At 44.3% G+C, this 20,564-nt stretch overlaps 1 protein-coding gene across 1 annotated transcript; it reads left to right on the top strand.

Annotated features, from left to right (window-relative positions):
• Positions 1 to 1,350: 1,350 nt before the first annotated feature.
• Positions 1,351 to 20,267, top strand: LOC122020612 (protein EMSY-LIKE 3-like). Its single transcript, XM_042578614.1, has 10 exons — positions 1,351 to 1,734; positions 15,345 to 15,544; positions 15,626 to 15,735; positions 15,797 to 16,043; positions 16,153 to 16,380; positions 16,467 to 16,535; positions 19,012 to 19,266; positions 19,339 to 19,407; positions 19,482 to 19,545; positions 19,744 to 20,267. Exons 1-10 carry the CDS (start codon positions 1,707 to 1,709, stop codon positions 19,884 to 19,886), a joined length of 1,413 nt encoding a protein of 470 aa, XP_042434548.1. The 5' UTR covers positions 1,351 to 1,706; the 3' UTR covers positions 19,887 to 20,267.
• The last annotated feature ends 297 nt before the right edge of the window (positions 20,268 to 20,564 follow it).

Here is a 20,564-nt window from a genome sequence, read left to right as displayed (position 1 = left end):
TCTCTTCAACAGGTGAAAGATACAAACTCACGAGCAGCGATGGAATGCCCGAGTAGCATAAAGCGTCGAAATAAGTTGGAGATTTTTCTTTGTCCTCTTTTGGTTCAGATTTTGGGATACGAAGAAGAAACCGTCTCATATGCAGCTCGATGTTGTTCCTTTGCAGATTGAGGGCGTCGGGTACCCGTACCCGACGGGTGGATAGAAGGAAGCAAATGGAAGACCTGAGATCTTCGGCCATCTGAAAAGCCACCGAATTCCTGGTGCTCCGAAGTCTCGCCGTCGTTCTTTACCCCGCAACGTAGGAGAGTGGATTGGCCATGGATCTGGCGGACGGAATAGATCAGCCGCTGCTCGGCGCATGGGATCCTGGTGATCGATTGGATTTTCTCGATGACCGAATGGACGGTGTCCGATGGGCGGGCGCGGACGATGAGAATCCCCTGCGACAGAAATCGGACAAAGAACTGTAACTCGGTGGAAGGCGGCGGAGACGGTCTCCGGCGAGCAATAGGCATGCGGTGTGAGTCACTGGAATCAGCGACGGTGGCAGTGGAAGGGGAAGAGAAAAAAAGGGGCAGCAGGATTCGAGCATCTTCGATGGGAATATGAATGTTGGGTATTGATCGGCCCAGTCTCGATCTCTCGATGGATGCCATAGCAGTTAGTGGTCGTGGCGGCGGAGGCGGAGCCGCGGAGGCGAAGGCGGAGGCCTATCGGGGAGGAAGAGCTCAAGAGGTTTAAAAGAACGCATAATGGTGATGGAAAGAAAAAGGTGCGGGCCTCGTCCGTAGAGAAAGCGATTTAACCGGGTCAGCTAGGCAAGGGCGTGTATACGTGGCGGTGATGGCTTCGCTCTTTTCAATTGAGCATTTTACCAAAAAAAACACCTCTGATAGTTTATATTTACAAAACTGCATCGTAATAATTATATTTTACTACCAGCTGTAAAAATATATTTTTTATTTTCAATTTTGAGACACACTAAAATTGAAGGATGTATTCTTCTTCTACTTTAAATATTATCTCAAATTGATTTGCATCCACATCATTTTAAATTTTCTAGCACATTGGCACACTCAATTATTAATCTTTTGTTTTTAAAAAATATTTTTTTTAAAAAAATTAAATATTTATATTTTTTTATGCGACCACCTTAAATTTAAGGGAGTGATAAATATTTATTTTATCTAGTTCATAAATTTTCAAAATTTTGATTTTTTAAAATAAAAATAAAAATAAAAATAAAACGAACTCATTCATTTATGGAACTGTCTGAACCGGACCGGGCCATGGGATGCTCGTCGGAATATCGCCATGCCAAGCCCGGAACTGAAACAGTTCGAATTGCCTCTAAAAAATCCGTTGCGGTCCGCAGTTTAACGCTTTTCCTTCCTCTCGATTCTTCTTTTTACAGCCTCCGCCCTCCTCTTCCTCTCCGCCCCGCACGCCACCTTCTTCCACTTCCTCCCAATCTCCCCCAGAATCCATGCTCTCCACTCGGATTGCCGATCGAATCCGCTTTCTCAAGCTCGTTTCGGACAGTTTCTTCGTCGTCGGCTACGGGAAGTGGTGCTGAAGCGGCGGATCTGTTCGCCGCGAATTGGGTCGTAGTGCAGGGAAACCCCTCTGTCTTTCAACTCGACGGGTTTGGAGTTTCTAGGGGATTTACACAGCGGGGGTTTAGAAAGCAAGGGATTCCTGACATGGAATTCGGTCCTTCTGATAGCAGTGGTAAGCTTTCTCTAGCATCCCTTCCTTCAGATCATGATAGTCTCACGATTTTAGGGTTACCTTTTTGGGTGTTTATTTTCTAGAATTTCATTAAAAAATTCCAGTGAGTATGAGAAATTTCTCGAAGATAGCTCTTTCCTAGAAAGCGGCAAGGTTGTGAAATTAGGATAGTTGAATTTTTTTCCTGGTTTCCATTTATCTGGAGCTTAAGCTAATATGGAAATGAGCGAGCGCTAGAAGGATGCTTTCCTTTTATGTCTGAGCAAGGGGATAAAAGGTAATGCCAAGTAAACAATAGTACTTACCCTTTCTCTACTCTCCATCATCCTACTTTCACCTAACTACGGTGTTGGTGCTGAACTCAGTTGGTCCCGTTCTTTACACTGTTAGCTTTTATTATAGACCCCCTCTGTTGGCATCTGTACTAACGACATCTTTAAGAACTTCCATGGTTATTCATGAGAAACAAGGAATTTTCCCATTAGTGGTGCAGTATACTTTAATATCCAACCTAGGGCTCCTCGCCTAGGAGAATCCTTATTTCCGGCATTGTTGTAACTGCTGTGAGAGCAACTTTTCACATCCACATCTTGGAAGGAAACTCAGATAATACCTGAAGCATTCACCAATCCAAATTGGCAAATTATGTTCAATGTTGATCAATATGCCATTGCATGTGCTTCCACAATGCTTTCGTGTCAACATCATTCTGCCACTGTTACCAGCAATTCCTTTTGGTTTTGGTGCTTATGTTGCTATTCCATCAGATGGTACCACTCCCTCCTCACACTATGTATTCAATAAATGATCTGAAAGGCCTACATACCCTGGAGCCATTGGCAACATTTATGGAGTTCATTGCCCTTTTCTATTAGTGCTAACATAGTAATGTATTATGGTAAGTCACAAATGGGCAACACAAGTTTTGCATGATTTTCCATTTACAAGTAATTTAATGTCATTAACTTCTTCCTAAAAAACACAAATGAAGGACACAAACTCTTCCTTCTTTTTTCTCCTAAAATAGAATGCATCTTTGCTTCCTCATTCATTCTCTTGAAGTTAGACCTCTCTACTCTCATCGCTCCTCTTCTCCCAAGTTGGCTTCTCTATTGCCTAATGTACAGGTTCTCTCCTCATTTCCTAGAACTAACCCTAGATGTATTCATTCAGGTGAATGAGATCTGCAAACAAATCTTACAATTTTCCATGGAAATTTTAGTTTTTCGCTGTATCTCAAACATGTCCGAGAGATTGGTTAGGATCAAATTGGCTCTTGTTGACTTTAATCTAAGTCAGTTGGTTCATATTGATTTATATATCAAGATTGATATCGATAGTTTTTTTCTTTTCTTGTATAATAATAAGACATTGCACAATCAACATGCATTTAGCAATAGGATAGTGATGCAACACTGTAATCGAATCAAGATTCATACAAAGAATTGAGATGGAATTGACATGCCTTGATGAAAAAAAATCTGGGACAATTGGACATCCTTTATAGATGCTGATGTGGTGATAAGAGAGAGCTCACCTGTCACGGGTTAAATAACATGGTATCGGTCAAAGTCAAGGCGGTCAACGTCGGACTTACGGTTATCCCGGTCAGCAAAGGAGTGGTCGAGTTGACATCACCCGGCCGGTCGGGGCATCATGTGTCGGTCGGTAGAAAAACAAGCCGCTCGGACCGCCCGTCCGGCATAAGGAATGACATTACACAGGAGCAGACAAGAAAGCAAAAGAGAACACGCTGTCTATCATTAAATATGAAGAAGCCAAGACAAACAAGAACACTACATTTATCATCAATGCACGGAAGTCAAGACAAAGAAGCCTTCCTCTGGTAATTAATATCATTAAATAAGGGCAGATGAATGATCATAGAAAAATGTATAAAAGGGTACGCCAGGTATGAGGAAGACAAGATTTATCTATTTATCGAATACTGTTACGCTTCCGCAAGTGCACGGATACGTCGTCAGTAATAAAAGATTATCGATCCCACGAGAACTGGTTATAAGCACTAGCTATTGTTCACGTAGAATTAACTAAACTACCGATGGTTATAAGTTAACTATTTCCTAAGAGGAAAGGTAATGGGGAAGTAGACGTGAGAACTAGCAAAAGAGAGAAAGGTTAACTTGGTTTGGGAAGGGTTCAAGGAGTTCAGTTTCGTTGTGGTGGAACCTGATGCATCATATTCTATCTTTTCCTTATTGTCAATCAACATGCATTCGTCGGAAGTTAAAGCTGCCATCCTTAAGCACTAAACAGAGAAGTTCCTGTGAAATCCTGTTACGGTTAACCCCTGTCACTAGGGCGCCTCGGTAGATCGTAAGAATACAAATCTAATCGGTATCATTAAGGATAAAGATGGGTGTTTGGTTCGGTCTCTTACTTCCTTGTGGAGAAGTTGCCTCTCCTTTCAAGGGAGTATCCTAGATGTCCGTGAACAGGTTATCCTTGTCACTAGGGCCCTTCGGGTATACGATCTAAGATCCTTTTTTACGAAATTAGCAATTCTACAGAATCGACTAATATGAAGAGATAATCTCAGCAGCGAGTCTCATGCACATCAAATAGAAACAAAGCAAACGAAATCATCCAATAAGTAAAGGCATAAATATGAGTCTTACATCAAACCCTATCCACAACTACTCCCTGATCCTAGAACAAGGGATCTACTCCATAGATGCCGGAGAAAAACCCAAAGACATAATAAAAAGTAAGCATACAATCCTCAAACGAGAAGAGAGAAAGAGAAAAGATACTTATCCAATAACGTCGAGTGATCTTCGGATCTAATCCTTTGCTTCTGGAGTTGATGCGATGATGACGGTGATCTCGGAAGTCCGGGATAGCATGGAATGACACTAAGGTAAATCCTTTCTGACGTCTCGCCTCCTCCCCCCGAGAAGAAGAGCTAAAAACCTTTATATAGGCTAGGGCACGGGCGCCGCACGGCCCGTGCCACGACCGTGCGAAATCTGCATGCCCAAGCTCTTCTTGTCTTCGGGTAAAGTGGCACGGCCGTGCCACGTTTGCACGATCGTGTCTTGCTTTGGCTCAGGCTGCATTGCACTATCGTGTGAGGTTCACACGACCGTGTGGATTTTGGCTGCTGGTTGTGAGGCATGGTCGTGCAAGGTTGCACTGCCGTAATCTACTCTCTCTCGGTGAATGGCCACACGGCCGTGCAGGGTTGCACGACCGTGCTCTGCTCTCTGTCTGGAATCGCCACACGACCATGCAGGGGTGCACGGTTGTGCTCTGCTTTGCTCAGGTGCATCGACAATCGCCGTTTTCGCTCCAAAAGTTGTTCCTGTCAACACAAAACCAAATAAAGAGCAGATTTCCGACAAAAGAGTAATAAATACTGAATAAACGATAAGAGAGATAATCGTGCAAAAAATATATACAAACAAAGCAAGTGAATGTGCGTTAAAGCATGCATAAACGATCATAATATCTACGCACATCAAATACTCGTTCTCTCTTCTTGATTCTGACTTAAGCGTCGGAGGACCAACGCCAGCGAGTCCTTCCCTGGTTTTGGTTGTTTTGCAGGATTAAAGTCTTCATCCCGTTAGTAATAACCTCATCCCCAACTTTCCAGCTTCCTTCATTCGAACAGGATCATTTTGGCGCCGCTTGTGGGAACGTAGCCTGCATCCGAATAAAAAGGTGGAAGACGCTGGACGACTCACAACAGTGACGTTGACGCAAGAGGATCTCGATGCACTGATACAAGCTCGAGTGACGAAGATATTGGAGCAACAGTAATAGACGTTGGACGATCGACCAAGACATGAGCCTGTTTTCTCTGCAGCAGATTGACAAACTGAAAGAGAAGATCGAGCGGATCAACTTCCCGTTCGGGAGCTAAATAGGAGACCGATTGGCTCTTATGGGGACACTGGTAATATGCCAGTCCCCTTTAATCGAGTGCTACCCTGGGCTCCCCCAGAAGAAAGGGGTCGAGCGAATAGAGACCGGGGATCTTCCTCGGATGAGGCGCCCATACGGGACGCACAAAAGGAAAAAACGCCGAGGGAAGACAACTCCCCCTAGCGGGTCAACCAACAATTTTCGGAGGGGATCCTGAACGACCTTCTGCCAAAGCATTACACCCCGCTGACGATCGAGGAGTACAATGGAGCAACCGATCCCGATGACCATTTGGCCAAGTTTTACAACGCGATCACCCTTCACCAGTACACGGACGGGGTAAAATGTCGAGTCTTCCTTATCACTTTATCTGGATCGGCGCAACGATGGTTCATATAGTTACCGAATAGCTCGATCCACAGCTTCAAAGACTTCTGAGCGACATTCGTACATCATTTTGCTAATAGTTGCCGCCACCAGAAGACGAGTGTGAATCTGTTCTTGGTGAAGCAAGGGCCCTGAGAGGTCCTAAGGGCCTACATACAACACTTCAATCATGTGGCGATGGACATTCTAACAGTCTCCTAAGATGTGTTGGTGAACGCCTTCACCCAAGGTCTCATCGAGGGAGAATTCTTCCGATCGCTCATTCGGCAACCACCGAAGGACTTTGGTCATCTCCAAAAGAAGGCCAACGAATACATTAATGTAGAAGAAGCCCAGGCGACAAGGAAGAAAAAGACGGCCGCCGAGCCCACAGGAGCATCCGAGCGGCGTCAACCGAGCCGTCATCAACCACCTAAAGAGCCCCGGTCGAGAGCCCCTTCACATCAGGAGACTAGGCCGCATGCCGTACAGCAAGTGGCGATCGCTCGTCCACGAGGCAAGAGATGAGTACCAATGTTTTGCACCTTCCACCAGTCGACGACGCACAACACAAGGGACTGCTACGATCTGACAGCCAGTAGGTCGGTTTTGCGTGGATACCATCGTCGATCGCCACCTTCAGATCGGCGTCACCGAAGCCGATCTGCAGAACGAAGGAAGGAGGAAAGGACGACCGAGCCATGCTACCACCAAAGGAACTAAATCCCTGCCCGAGCCTCCTCCAAACGGACCAGACCGTCCACAAGGGAAGAATATAATTGAAGTAACGCCACTCGTGGGGGGGGGGAGAGATAGGCATGATCGCCGGCGGGCTGACCAGCGGAGATTCTAACTAAGCAAGGAAGTTGCATGCGCGATGTCTTGAGATCCACATCGTTGGCTGCATCAAGGAGAAAGTTGAGGGACTCGAGATTAGCTTTGGGCCTAAGGATTTGGAGGGAGTGGAGGTCCCCCATGACGATGCATTAATCATCGGAGCGGTAATTGCCAATTATATAGTCCATCACACTTTTATTGATACAGGGAGGTCGGTGAATATCCTGTACAAGAAGGCATTTGATCAATTGCAAATTGACCGAAGTGAATTGCTGCTATGTCGACTTTGCTCTACGGCTTCACGGGCAACGAAGAGTTGTCGATCGGCCAAATCAAGTTGGTCATCTCACTCGGAGAAGAACCCTTGAAGAGGACAAGGACCACAAATTTCATCGGCCAAATAATGTTATAGGTCGCTCGACGTTGTTACGTCGAGATGGTCAGAATGGAAGCATGAGTCGCTCGGAAGACACCTCGCCTGGAGGTGAACGCCATCATTGAAAAACCCCCGCGCTGGTTTACGAAGAGAAAGAAGAAGTTCAGATCCACCCTAATCGCTCGGAAGCAACTACCTTTATCGCTGCTGATCTGGAGAGTGAGAAAAAGGCGGAGCTGGTAGCTTGCCTTAGACAGAATCACGATGTGTTCACTTGGTTGACACATGAGCTTTCTGGTATTTCGTCAAGTGTGGCTCAGCACGAGCTACACGTCCGACCTGACGCTCAGCCAGTGAAACAAAAGAAAAGGGATTTCAGCACGGAACAAAACTTGGTTATCCGAGCAGAGATAGAGAAATTGTTGGAGGTCGACCACATACGAGAGGTACAATTTCCGAGCTGACTTGCTAACATCGTCCTAGTCCCAAGTCAGGCAACAAATGGAGGGTCTATATAACTTCCACAACTTGAATAAAGCGTGTCCGAAGGATTTCTATCCGCTGCCCTGGATAGACCAGATGGTTGACTCTACGGCCGACTGCGAGCTGATCTAGATGCTCAACGCATATGAAGGTTATCACCAAGTGCTGCTCGCTCGAGAAGATCAAGAAAAGGTCAGGTTTATCACGACTGATGGAACATTTTGTTACAATGTCATGTTGTTTGGAATAAAGAACACCGACGCTACCTACCAGAGGCTCATGAATAAGGTGTTCCAGCGGCAGATCGGCAGTAGCCTAGAGGTATATGTCGACGACATATTAATAAAATCTCTAAGAGCTAGTGATTTTTGCACAGACATCAAGGAGACCTACCAAATTTTGAGGGTTTATGGAATAAAGATGAACCCGAACAAGTGTCTGTTCGGCGCCAAGAGCGGCCGATTCTTGGGATACATCGTCAGGGATCGAGGCGAATCCGAGCAAGGTTAAAGCTCTGCAAGATGTGCCGCCACCACGCAACTTGAAGGAAGCCCAACGGCTGATTGGGCATATTACTTCTCTGCCCAGATTTATATCCAAATCATTCGACCGGAGTCTACTGTTCTTCAAGGTGCTGCGTCGGGCTACAAAATTCTAGTGGGATGCGGAGTGCGATCGGGCGTTTGAAGAGCTCAAGGATTATCTTAACTCCTTGCCTATATTAGCTAAGCCGAGCATAGGAGAGCCGCTCTGGATCTATTTGTCGTCCACTGATAATGCGGTCAACTCGACATTAGTTAAAAAGAATGAGCAAAAGCAACAACCCGTGTATTTTTTAAGTCATATATTGAAAGATGCTGAATCCCGCTATAGTGGTATGAAAAAATTAGTTTACGCTTTTGTACTAGCCGCTCAGAGACTCCGCCCGTACTTCCTCTCCCATCCAATCATCGTGATGACCAACAGTACCTTAGGAAGAGTTCTCAACGTAGAAGCATTCGGTCGGCTGATCAAGTGGACAACTGAACTAAGTGAGTTCGACATCCAATACCAGCCCCGAACGACGATAAAAGCTCAGGCCTTGGCTGATTTCGTCATAGAAATCCAGAACGACGAGTTAGAAGCAACTTGGAGAATATATGTTGATGACTCTTCTTCTACCCGACAAGACAACAGGATCGACATCTTGCTCATTTCTCCAAGGGAAGACCGAATGCAACTTTCCGATCAGCTGGATTATCGCGCCACCAATAATAAGGCTGAGTATGAAGCCTTGATAGCCGGCTTGCAAGCAGTGAGGCATGTCGGAGCCACAAAGGTCCTCATTTATTCGGCCGCCTAGCAGCTAGCGGGGGCGTTCGAGATTAGCAACCCCCGACTCAAGTTATATGCAGAAGCATTCGAGAAGTTAAAGACAAATTTTCAAGAAGTCACTGTGCAGAAGATTTCTCGATTGGACAATCAAACAACAGATGAACTAGCTAAGTTAGCTAGTGCATTATCACCGATCGTGATCAGTCAGCTGATCGAGCATGTTTCATTGGTGGCGCACATCGACCGAATGGAGGGAGTTGCCTTTCCGAGCCACTGGAGAACACCATTAATTGAATTTCTCTGATCGGGTTGTACGCCGATCGATTAGGAGACGACACGTTTATTAAAGAAGAGGGTCGGACAGTTCACATTGGTCGGAGATCAGCTATACAAAAGAGCCTTCTCTAGGCCCTTGCTAAAGTGTGTTGGACCAGAGGACGCAGTATACATCTTGCAAGAAATGCACCAAGGCTCCTGTGGGAGCCATCCAGGCGGTTGTTCGCTAGCTCAAAAGATTCTCCTGGCCGGATACTTCTGGCCAACTCTCCAAGAGGATGCCGCTCGGACGACAGCCACATGCATGTCCTGCCAAAAGTATTACAATATTTTGCACCGACCGACCGAAGAGATGAAGTCATCCATGGTATCTTGCCCGTTTAACCAATAGGGCATGAACATTGTGGGATCATTTCCCATGACAACAGGTCAGCGAAGGTTCCTACTCGTTGCTGTGGACTACTTTTCAAAATGGGTAGAGGCTGAGCCCTGGCGAAGATAAGTGAGCAGATGGTCATCAAGTTCATCTGGCAGAACATCCTATGTCGGTTCGGCATCCTCCCGGCTTGTCTGGGATAACGGGCGGTAGTTCGCGGGTCAGAAGTTCGGGTAGTGGTGCGAAGACTTTTACATCCTGTAGGCCTTCACCTCAGTCGCCTATCCTCAGAGCAACGGCCAGGCGGAGGTTACAAATCGAGAGATCCTCAGAGGCTTACGAACCTGGCTCGACCATGCAGGAGGTAGCTGGGCCGACGAGCTCTCAAGTGTCTTGTGGGCACTTCGCACGACCCCAAAGGAGGCGACCGATGTAATACTATTCCAGCTGGTGTATGGAGGAGAAGCGGTGGTTCATGTAGAAGTTGGAGTAGAATCCGACCGAGTGCGACTCTACGACGAAGGGAATGGCGAGCGAAGGCTAATGGAGCTGACTTGGTGGATGAAGCGCGGGATAAAGTGGTCGTTCGGCTAATGGCTTATCGACAGCGGATGAGGCACAACAGGAGGGTGATCCTAAGGTCCTTCCAGGTCGGTGATCTAGTGTGAAGAAAATCAAGTCGGTCGGCGACGTCACCAAACTCGAAGCTCCATGGGTGGGACCTTACAAGGTCGTACAGAAACTCCGCTCGGGGGGCCTATTACTCGGAAGACGAAAACGGGAAACGACTTGAGCGGTCGTTGAGCACAAATCATCTTCAATCTTACAGGCCCGGGTGAGAGGTGCGTGAGCAAATATAAATGTACTTGTGTATATGCCTTCTGAATGTAGGACCAATATGAATAAAAACCAAAGTTTTCCAGACTCTTGGGCCGATCAGGCCATGTTAAAAGTCGAGTGGTGACTATAAACCCCTGTCGCCATCAATGGTCGAGCGGCGACCTTAAACCCCTGTCATCATCAACGGTCGAGCGACGACCTTAAACCCCTATCTTTGTCAACGATCGCGGCGACCTTAAACCCCTGTCTTCGTCAGCTATCGAGCGACGACCTTAAACCCATGTCTACGCTAAAACAGTCAAGCGACAACTTTGAAAACAAAACGGACCGACCGGCTAAGTAGATAAGCCATTGCCAATCGGAAGAAACATGAGGCCACACGAGAAGAAAATAAAGCTTGAAAATTGAGCTGAAAAATTAAAATATTAGAAGAAAATAAAGGTTAGTCGGATGGACAAGCATTCATTGAAACTTTAAAATTTTTAGAGAGGCAAAACGCTCAAACTGGCTCACTCCATATAATCTAAGACATCATCGGGCAGTGACTAAGTCAGTTTGTCCAGATTGATGACCTTGCTTGATAGAGCGGCGGGGAAGTAGTCGCCTTCCCTGAGTTAGCTAAACGTCCCTTCAATCGGCAGGTCGAACAGACGAAGAGTCCGATCGGCGACTTTGTCATTAAAAGCATCTGAGCGGATGTATGTTTGCTTCATGAGATAAAATCTACTCGACTTAGCTTCCTGATAAGTCTCAAAGCCGCTCGGGAGGCCTCTAGGTCTTCCTTTAACTTGCTCAGCTCTTCATCTTTGGCGTCGAGCTGGGCCTTTGTTGCAGTCTGCTCGGCCAACCATCCATCCCGCTCTGTCTTCAAGGCAACCTTAGCATCCTTCAAGTTTTGGGCCAACACCTGAAACTCTTTATTTTTTATCTCTAGATCTTCAATGGCCCGGAGTTTCCTAATGTTGGCCGAATGGATTTTGGATTCAAAGGTGCTGGTCTGTTTATTGAGTCGAGCTAATTGGGTGGCTTGCTCGGTATTTTTTCCCTTCTCCGCCTCTAGCTGCTTAGTGCTCTTTGCCAGATCGACTCTTAGTTGAGCTATCTCAGTATTCATCTGCTCCAGCTGCGTTTGAGAAGCAGATGATTAGCCGTTCAGCGTCTTCAGCTGCTTAACTTCTTGCTCCAAAGAAGCAAGCCTTTGACACATGGCCAGATTCTCTACCCAAGACTCTCTACCCAATACTGCGAGGAACCGGAAACATATAAAAGTCGATTGGAGATAAATTAAGGGCATACAAAAACTTACCCTAGTGGACATCTGGGTATGACTGTCCACGAGTGCCTTCGGAGGCATGACTGCTGCACGGGCTCGGGCGTCATCCCATATCTGTGCGAGCGACCCCTGAATGATTATTTGGTGCTCGGGGGCTCGAGATTCAGCGTCGTCCGACTCGCGCCATTCCTCATTCGGAAGATGGAGAACCGCCGTTATGTGGCGTTGGTTGCTCGAGGCTGATTGGGCCAAGGTCGCTCTGCTGGACGACCGAGACATTGACTGGATGCCAGACTTTTGATCTTCGTGGGCGGCGACATGAAAGTAACTGACGGCGCGCAAATTGTTCCCTGTGGCAGATCGAATAGGGATGGTGTACGATCAGATGACATAGAGGGAACGGTCGCCGTGGCAGGAGCTGGCGTCGAAGTTTTAACCTATTCAGCGGAGGGAAGGCGGGGGCTAGTTCTGGTGGGGGTCTGCACAATGGAGGAAGTGGAGCGGGATGTAGCCTCCACCTGACGCCTCTTGCGGCTTATCAGTGGCTCCCCAGAAGAGGTCGAGTCCGACGCCCCCTCCACCGGAATCACCGGCAGCCGTGCGGGGGGAGGATTCGATGCACCAACCGCTCCACTGCTGGGCGTTTGGTTGGCTATCCCTTCGCTCACTAGTGATAGCGCTCTCACACTCTCTTTGAGCGGGTCTTCTTGCAAGCCGATCGACTGCAAACCGTGGCTCTCCAACTCAGCCACAACCGCCACATTGATCCCAGCGTCCGTAAGCTTGACTTTGCCGGCCAGACATGCACGCAACATGACATGAGCTGCAAAAGAGAAGGAAAAATCAGTTAAATTCAAAAGTTAAGCCAAGAAAGAGCGTACCTAGGCTAGACGGAAGCTTCGTGCGGATCAGGCTGTGGCCGAATACGTAGAGGACTCCCTCATGCAGCAATTTGTGAATAAGGTATTTTTGCCCGACCAATTGTGAAGCTGCGTCAAGGTAGTCCGGTCGACTCTTGTATTTCTTGAGCTCTGGAGGATTTGACGCTTCTAATTGCCATATGGTTGGGAAGTTCGACTGCTCGAGAAAGCGAACAAAAAAATAGTATTCCTTCCAATGTTTATTGGAGGACGATATCTTATCAAAGAAAACAAGGCCCACTCGGGCTTGGAAAAGAAAAGTCCCCTGCTCGGACAACTTGGGATAGTAAAAATAATGGAAGAGCCGAGGAGTAAGGAGTATGCCGTGTAGGCGGAATAGAATGACGACCCCGCACAGCAGTCGAAAGGAGTTCGACGTTAGTTGATGTAAGGAGATACGAAAATATTTGCAAACGGCTGAGAAGAAAGGGTGGATCGGGAACCGCAGACCGACGGTAAATTGGTCCTTGAAAAATGTTACGAAATCGGACGGCGGTTCATCCGAACGGTCAAAGGAAGAAGGAAGACCAATTTGATAGTTAGGCGGAATTTCATATGCAACCCTCATACTCTCCGCATCGCTTGCATCGAACCTAGACTCAATGAAGGTATACCAGAGTCCAGGGACGACGGTGGGAGGCTGAGATGAGCTTTCCATTGAAAGAGCGAGATCGAAGATGAACGATAAATGAACACTAGATCGAATCGATCGAAAACCTTACACGGAAGATTACACAGAATCGATCAAAGAAGCGGGAGGTTACCAGAGTATAGGAGGATCACCGGCGAATAAGCGAAATGCCACAACGACGAAGCTCGAAGACGAAGGCACGAAGTGGAGAAGACGACGACACACGCGAGGCTTATACACCTCACGGCCGATCGCACTCAATTATTCGATCCAAGGTTTCGAAAACCTAGAAGACGATCTGATCGTGGAATTCAAAATGACACTAGTCACGTCAGCAAAGGATATCTGCCTGTCTTGTCTGGCGTGCGGCGACAGAAAGAGGAACACAAGGCATACGGTTATCAGGTATCATTTAATGAATTTAATTAAAAGGGATGACCGCGCTCGACCATAATTGTCAAGGATTTCCACGGGCTTTGAGAAATATGGGTGACATCAGCGACGACGAAGACCGCTCGAAGAAGCGCATTCGGAGAATTCTCCAAGTATCGCCGCTTATTGCCCCGCTCTACATAGAGAACAGGTTACACTCCGATCGTCCATTGACCATGGTTAGACAATGATCGAACGCCGTTGGTTGATGCTCCGATCAGACATAAGGGACCGAACATTCCGATCGGATGTAAAAATCGCCAAGGACCAGTTGTCCAGTCAGTCGGACCTGTAGCCTCCTTCGACTAAACTTGAGGGGGAGACTTGTGATGCGGTGATAAGGGAGAGCCCACCTGTTATGGGTCAAATGACACAGTGTCGGTTAAAGTCAAGGCGGTCAACAGGCGATCAACGCCTGGCTTACGGTTATCCCGATCGATAAAGGAGTGGTCGAGCGGACATCACCCGGCCGGTCGGGGCATCATGTGTCGGTTGACAGGAAAATGAGCCGTTCAGATCGCCCGTTCTGTGCAAGGAATGCCATTACACTGGAGAAGACAAGAAAGAAAAAGAGAACACGCTGGCTATCATTAAATATGAAGAGGCCAAGACAAAAAAAGAACACTACATTTATCATCAATGCACGGAAGTCAAGACAAAGAAGCCTTCCTATGACAATTAATATCATTAAATAAGGGCAGATGAATGATCAGAGAAAAAGGTATAAAAGGGTATGCCAGATATGAGGAAGACAAGATTTATCTATTTCTCAAATACTCGTTCTCTCTTCCTGATTCTGACTTGAGCGTCGGAGGGTCAACACCAGGAACCCCTTCCCTGGTTTTGGTTTTGTTTTGCAGGATTAAAGTCTTCATCCCGTCAGCAATCACCTCATCCCCAGCTTTCCAGTTTCCTTCATTCGGACAGGATCAAATGCTAACCTAAATAGGAAATAATCGAATTGCAAACTAGGAAATAGATCACTCTACATTAAACTCCTACCAAAAGTATCATATAAATTAAATTTAACAAAACTATTTAACACCCTAAAATAAAATGATTTCCATCTTGAAGCACTTCCTCTTAAACTTAAAAGCTTATTTTTCTAAGGAGGTGATTTTTCCAAAATAAACTTTAATATAAAATTTCTAAACTCACTTTCTTTGATTGTAGTAGATATTCATCGATTCATTTTCAATTTTATTGTCATTGTCAAGTGTCAATACTGTCTTTGGTTGACAAGAGAACAAGGAAGACAAGAATGACAACACATGAAATGATTGAGGAGCTCAACTTCGAATTGACTTGTTTGTTCAGTTATCTTTGCTACTGTGAGGTTTTGAGATCTAGATTCCTTCGTGTTTCTTCATTGTTTCGTCCTGTATATTTCTATTTCAGAGTTATGATGACATGCCACACTTGTGTTAGCTGAAACTATTTTTATATGAGTCGAACTTAAATGTAATATGTGCACCCTTTTTTTTTCCAGAATGATGAATCCCATATATTAGTAGAAATTATACATCAAAATATCAAGTTCCCTACATTTTTTTTACGAGTTTGCTTGGAGTGTGATGGTATTTGAGTGGATGCAGGAACTGATGATGATTTTCCACCACCCCTTCAAAACAGAGGTGTAAGACAACATATGACTGGTAATGGGAGGACAACAGTTGGTGCAATTCCATATGCTAGGGTGCAAAGTGATATGGAGATCCAAATACATCGTCTTGAGCAGGAAGCATACACTTCAGTTCTTCGAGCATTTAAGGCTCAATCTGATGCCATTACATGGGTAATTGTTTGCTTGATTTGTCATAGCTACTCCATTGGTTTGGGTTTTCATGTTGTATGCCTGATGGAGCGATTTCTTCAGGAAAAAGAAAGTCTAATAACTGAACTAAGAAAGGAGCTCAAAGTGTCAGATGAAGAACATCGAGAACTATTAAATAGGGTGAATGCAGATGATATTATTCGAAGAATAAGGTATGCTAATGAATCTAGACTCAGTTTAATATGTTTTGTTATAGTTATCAACTTTTTATAGGGAATGGAGACAAGAAGGTGGACATCAGTCTGGGGTTTTTAGTAATGTTCAATCAGATGTTCCTGCACCCAGTCCTACTATTTCAGCCTCCAGAAAAAGGCAACGAACACAGCCTGTTCCATCATTGTCCTTGGATGTACCATCTACGGGATTGCACTCACAGCCTGTTGCAGTTCCAATGCAGCCATCACCATCAGCTGCTAAAAGGACAACTACAACAGGACCCAAAGGCAAGAAATCTAAGACTGTAAGTTATCTGGTTGATGAAAAATATCTTGTAGTTATTTGTGATTTAGTCATTACGCAACTTATAGATGCCTCCTACATCTTCTATTTAAGTGATATTGATATTGCAGGGTCAGGCAGTACCTGGTGCTTCTTCAATGAAGTCTATGCAGTATTCTTCTTCAGGTCCTAGTGGAAGAGGCCATATGGCAAATAAGAATTCTTCTAGTGCACCTGGTCCAGTTGGGTTAGCTAAAGCAGCACTATATGACCCACTAATTGGGCGTAAAGTCATGACTAGATGGCCTGATGATAATAACTTCTACGAAGCTGTTATTCATGATTACAACTCAGTGGAAGTAAGTCTGTGTAGTGATTTTACTGTTCCTCATCTTTTTTACTGCATTATTAACTCTCGAATATTCTGGGCACCAACACTTGACAGGGTTTGCATGCACTGGTTTATGATGTTGGCACGGAGCACGAGACATGGGAATGGGTTAATCTGAAGGAGGTAAGTTGATTGTTTCTTTTATTTAAGAACTGCATGATTCATGTTTTGCTCTTTAACTGTTTCTAACAATTTGAGTAGTTATAACCAAGATTAACACAATCATATTCCAACCATAGAATCACATTATCCTAGGGCCCAAATCATGCATAGTGATTTGGAACCTCACTAAATGCAATGGAATCTGGTTCCCATCCCCAGATCAGTTGTATTGGCAATTTTGCTGAGACGAGTCTGTCTTACTCGCTGGAAGGTTAAATGGAAGAGGAGGGGCTAGGCTGATGTGAGTCAGGGTTTAAACAAGAAATTGAATATGTCTGTGTCATTGCTGTTCTTGTAAGGTCCTCCATGTTGCCTTCCTATGTTCATGCAGTTGCCAATTGACGTCCAACTGTTCCAACCATCTAAGTATCTGGGGGGCAGCACTCAAAGCTTCACATTTATGGAAACTCTGCTCACTCTTTTCTGATTTTAGATGGGGTTTCATTGGTTTTTTAAAATACATTTATTAGTAGAAAATAGCATCTAAACAATAATAGGAAATTATGTGCAAAACATCAGGTAAGTGTGATCCACACAAGGTTTAATGTTTCCACTTGATTGTATGTTGGGTGTCAATCACTCTGAGGAGGTGGAAGACGACCAACAATGATGGTGGACACTGCTGTTCGCTATTCTTTAGTGGATGAATTAGAGGTATTATAGGAATTTTTAATTTTGGTCAGAGCTATGTGAATTTGGATCAGTCAGAGTACTTATTCAGTAGTGGTCAAGGCATCATTGATTACTACATGGTGTGTGTAAGGTGACTGCCCTTGTCAGAGAGACCTGTTTTTAGCAGTTTCATTTGTTGAACCAGAGATGGATAAATAGGTAGATGACTTGTATATTATTCTGCATAGGGGCATAGGAGAGTGTTTACATGGTTTTATGTTTTCTCTGTGTTCCTCAAATATCTCACAGAATGCTCAAAAGATTGTTTTTCTTTTTAAAAATGTTGTTTACATATTGCCTCATCGACCTCCTAATATTTTTGCATTTGTTTTTTTACCTGATAAAATACTTTTTTTAAGCATTTCTTTTGGTTCTTATCTTGGGAACAAATTAACGCAGACAGTATGATACAAGTGAAAAGAATTCTCCTTTACTAAACTTGAAGCTGAAGATGTGTTTTGTTTTACCGTTAGCTTGCCAAGCTTCTCTCATTTTATTGCATAATTTTTTCATCTTCTTGCTATATTAGACCATTTTCTTAAATTCTAAAGTTGGGGGCACTTTTTTTTTAATTAATTAGGAAGGGGAGCCTTGGCGCAACGGTAAAATTATTGCTTTGTGACCAAAAGGTCATGAGTTCGAATCCTGGAAGCAGCCTCTTGCAAAAAGCAAGGTAAGGCTACGTACAATTGATCCTTTCCCGGGACCCCGCATGGCGGGAGCTTCGTGTACCAGGCTGCCCTTTTTATTCATCACAAATAAACCTGGAGTGATTTGTTAAGTTTGGCAATGACTTTGTCATAGCTAACAAGTTTTTTACTTGATGCCTTATGAGTGGCAATGTGCTAAATGGCGGTTGAGGTGGCGCCTAGGCAGGAGGCGGACCTCAACAACACCGCATTTATGGAAGGCAGCGATTTATGACGGTCAAAGTCCACCTACGCGGTGTGTTAGTGATTTCAAAACAACCAACCTCCTTCTACTGAACCATCGTTGCTGTCGTTGTTGCCACACCATTATTAGGTTAAGCGTTCCGGTTTTGGACGCATCGCTCTTTGGTGGCGCATCCGATACCATTGTCGGGCTCAGACATTGCTTCCGGGCCCATCGCCACGCTTGGGTGACGCGACTAGGCTTAGGTGACGGGTTTGGACTCATCGTTGGGCTCAGGCGATGTGTCTAGACGCATCGCCCGAGTCCAACGACACGTCCGATGCCGAAGTTGAAACACCAAACAAGTTTTTTTTTTAACTTAAGATTTAATTAAAACTTTACATTAATAATTTTAATCAACCCCTATCTATGATTGAGATAATTTAAATAGACTATTTAAATAGACTTAATTAAAGCCTAATAAAATTATCCTATTATATATATATATATAAATTAGATTAACTTTTTTATTTTAAGTTAATATCTTTTATAGTAAGTTTTTTTTCCTAATTTTTTATTATTTATTTAATTATTGAAGCTTAATGGTGGATAATGAATAATAAATAATATTACGTATACAAATAGTAAAAAAATTCAACGGCTAGGCACCGCCTACGCTTACCACCATTTACCACATTGCTGAGTGGCAAGTGATTATTAACTAAATCTTCTCAAATTTTAGTTATTAGTGCATAATCCATCAGCTTAGGACAGTCCCAACTAATGAAAAATCATTATTGGCTTCAGGATTGACATCATGAGCAATAATGATTTATCATCTAGTTTGATGTCAATTGACGTTTCTTAATCATGTAACTCCCATGATATGCAGATTCCCCCTGAAGATTTAAGGTGGGATTGTGACAATCCAGGTATCAGTCATCGTCCTGGTCTAGGTGTTGCTCCAGGTGTCCCTGAACGTGGGGCTAAAAAACCATCAGGCCGTAGCAGAGCAATTCCAGGAGCAGGAAGAGGTAGAGGAATCATGAAAAATCAGACAAAGAAACCTATACAACCACCCCAGGATGGCATTGGCAAGAACACTGGTGATATTGAGATCCTTGACACCAAGATACTTATTAAAGAAGTATGACTTGTAGAACTTCACTGTGCCTTTTGCCAGTCAAGTAATTTTTAACACAATTTACCTTTCAATCAGGTGGAGAAGGTTTTTAGCGCAAGCCAGCCTGATCCTAAGGGTATGAAGGATGCCAAGAACTTGTTGAAAGTAAGAAAATTTTGCCCATTCCATGTATTTCGCATGATATTGTTCTAAATTAATGTCGAGAGCTATGCTTGCAGACTCATGAACAATCATTGATTGCTGCAATTGCAAGGCTTGCTGATGTATCAGATGGTGAAAGTGGTAAATATGCATGATAGATACTGTTGTCCTATCTATTTCCTTCATTTTATCATTGTAGGTTTCGCATATGACAGTTCCTAAGCAATTTGCAATTCAAATTAATCAACTGAAAATTCCTTCTTTGATTTTCCACTATTAGTCACTTTCTTTCAGGTTTTTTCTCACTGAAACTAATTTGCTGCCTTTTGTCCTTGGCAGAAGAAGGCAAGCACCAGTATTCACATGGGCAATCCATGGAGCGGGATCGGGGATGGAGAAATCACATGATTGCTAGAGCTGGAGAACAAGAGGGCTATGATGGCAATCACTTGGGTGGGGACGACGACGACGATGACACATAACTTACGGCCCCAAAACGTTTGGTCACAAGTTTATATGCCCTGCCATAGCTAATGTTAAATTGTTTCTCAGAGAATGACCACACACCTAGCTTCTTAGAAGATAAAATGCCAAACAAATCCTCACTTCCTACGTCGCAATGCATGGTTCTATTATCATGTAAATCTCTGGAAAATGGGTTCGAATTCTCAGTAAACCTATGTACCAAAATGCATCTTTACAACCCTCATAAACTCGAGCTCGAGGAATGTGTTTGGCAATGCAGAAGTATATCACCTGATCTCCATAAGTTAATTCATGAAATCAGAGGCATGTAACATTATTGTTTATTGGTGGTGAATCCATCAATGAGTGGTGATCGAATCACATATTTCAGGCTCCAATTCTAGATGGTCCACTCACTGCAACACCTTTGGTTCTGTTAATTAACATAATTGAAATAGTTCGCTCTACCTGCCGATCAACCATAGTGAATTTAATAATCACGGGATTCTTCTTGCTTATGTATGTATATATATGTTTACTCTTTTTACCAAGATGAGAATCATCATCATTGTGCACACTTGAGCATTATAACTTGATGTACATATACCCATTGCCGATAAAATTGTTTATATAAGGGTGTGAATCGCATGTATTACCTCCGTATGCTATATTGCTATATGGTTATATAAGATGAG

This window comes from Zingiber officinale, chromosome 9A (genome assembly GCF_018446385.1).
Source record: "Zingiber officinale cultivar Zhangliang chromosome 9A, Zo_v1.1, whole genome shotgun sequence".
Taxonomy (NCBI): Eukaryota; Viridiplantae; Streptophyta; class Magnoliopsida; order Zingiberales; family Zingiberaceae; genus Zingiber; species Zingiber officinale.
This window is presented reverse-complemented; position numbering and strand designations above follow the sequence as displayed.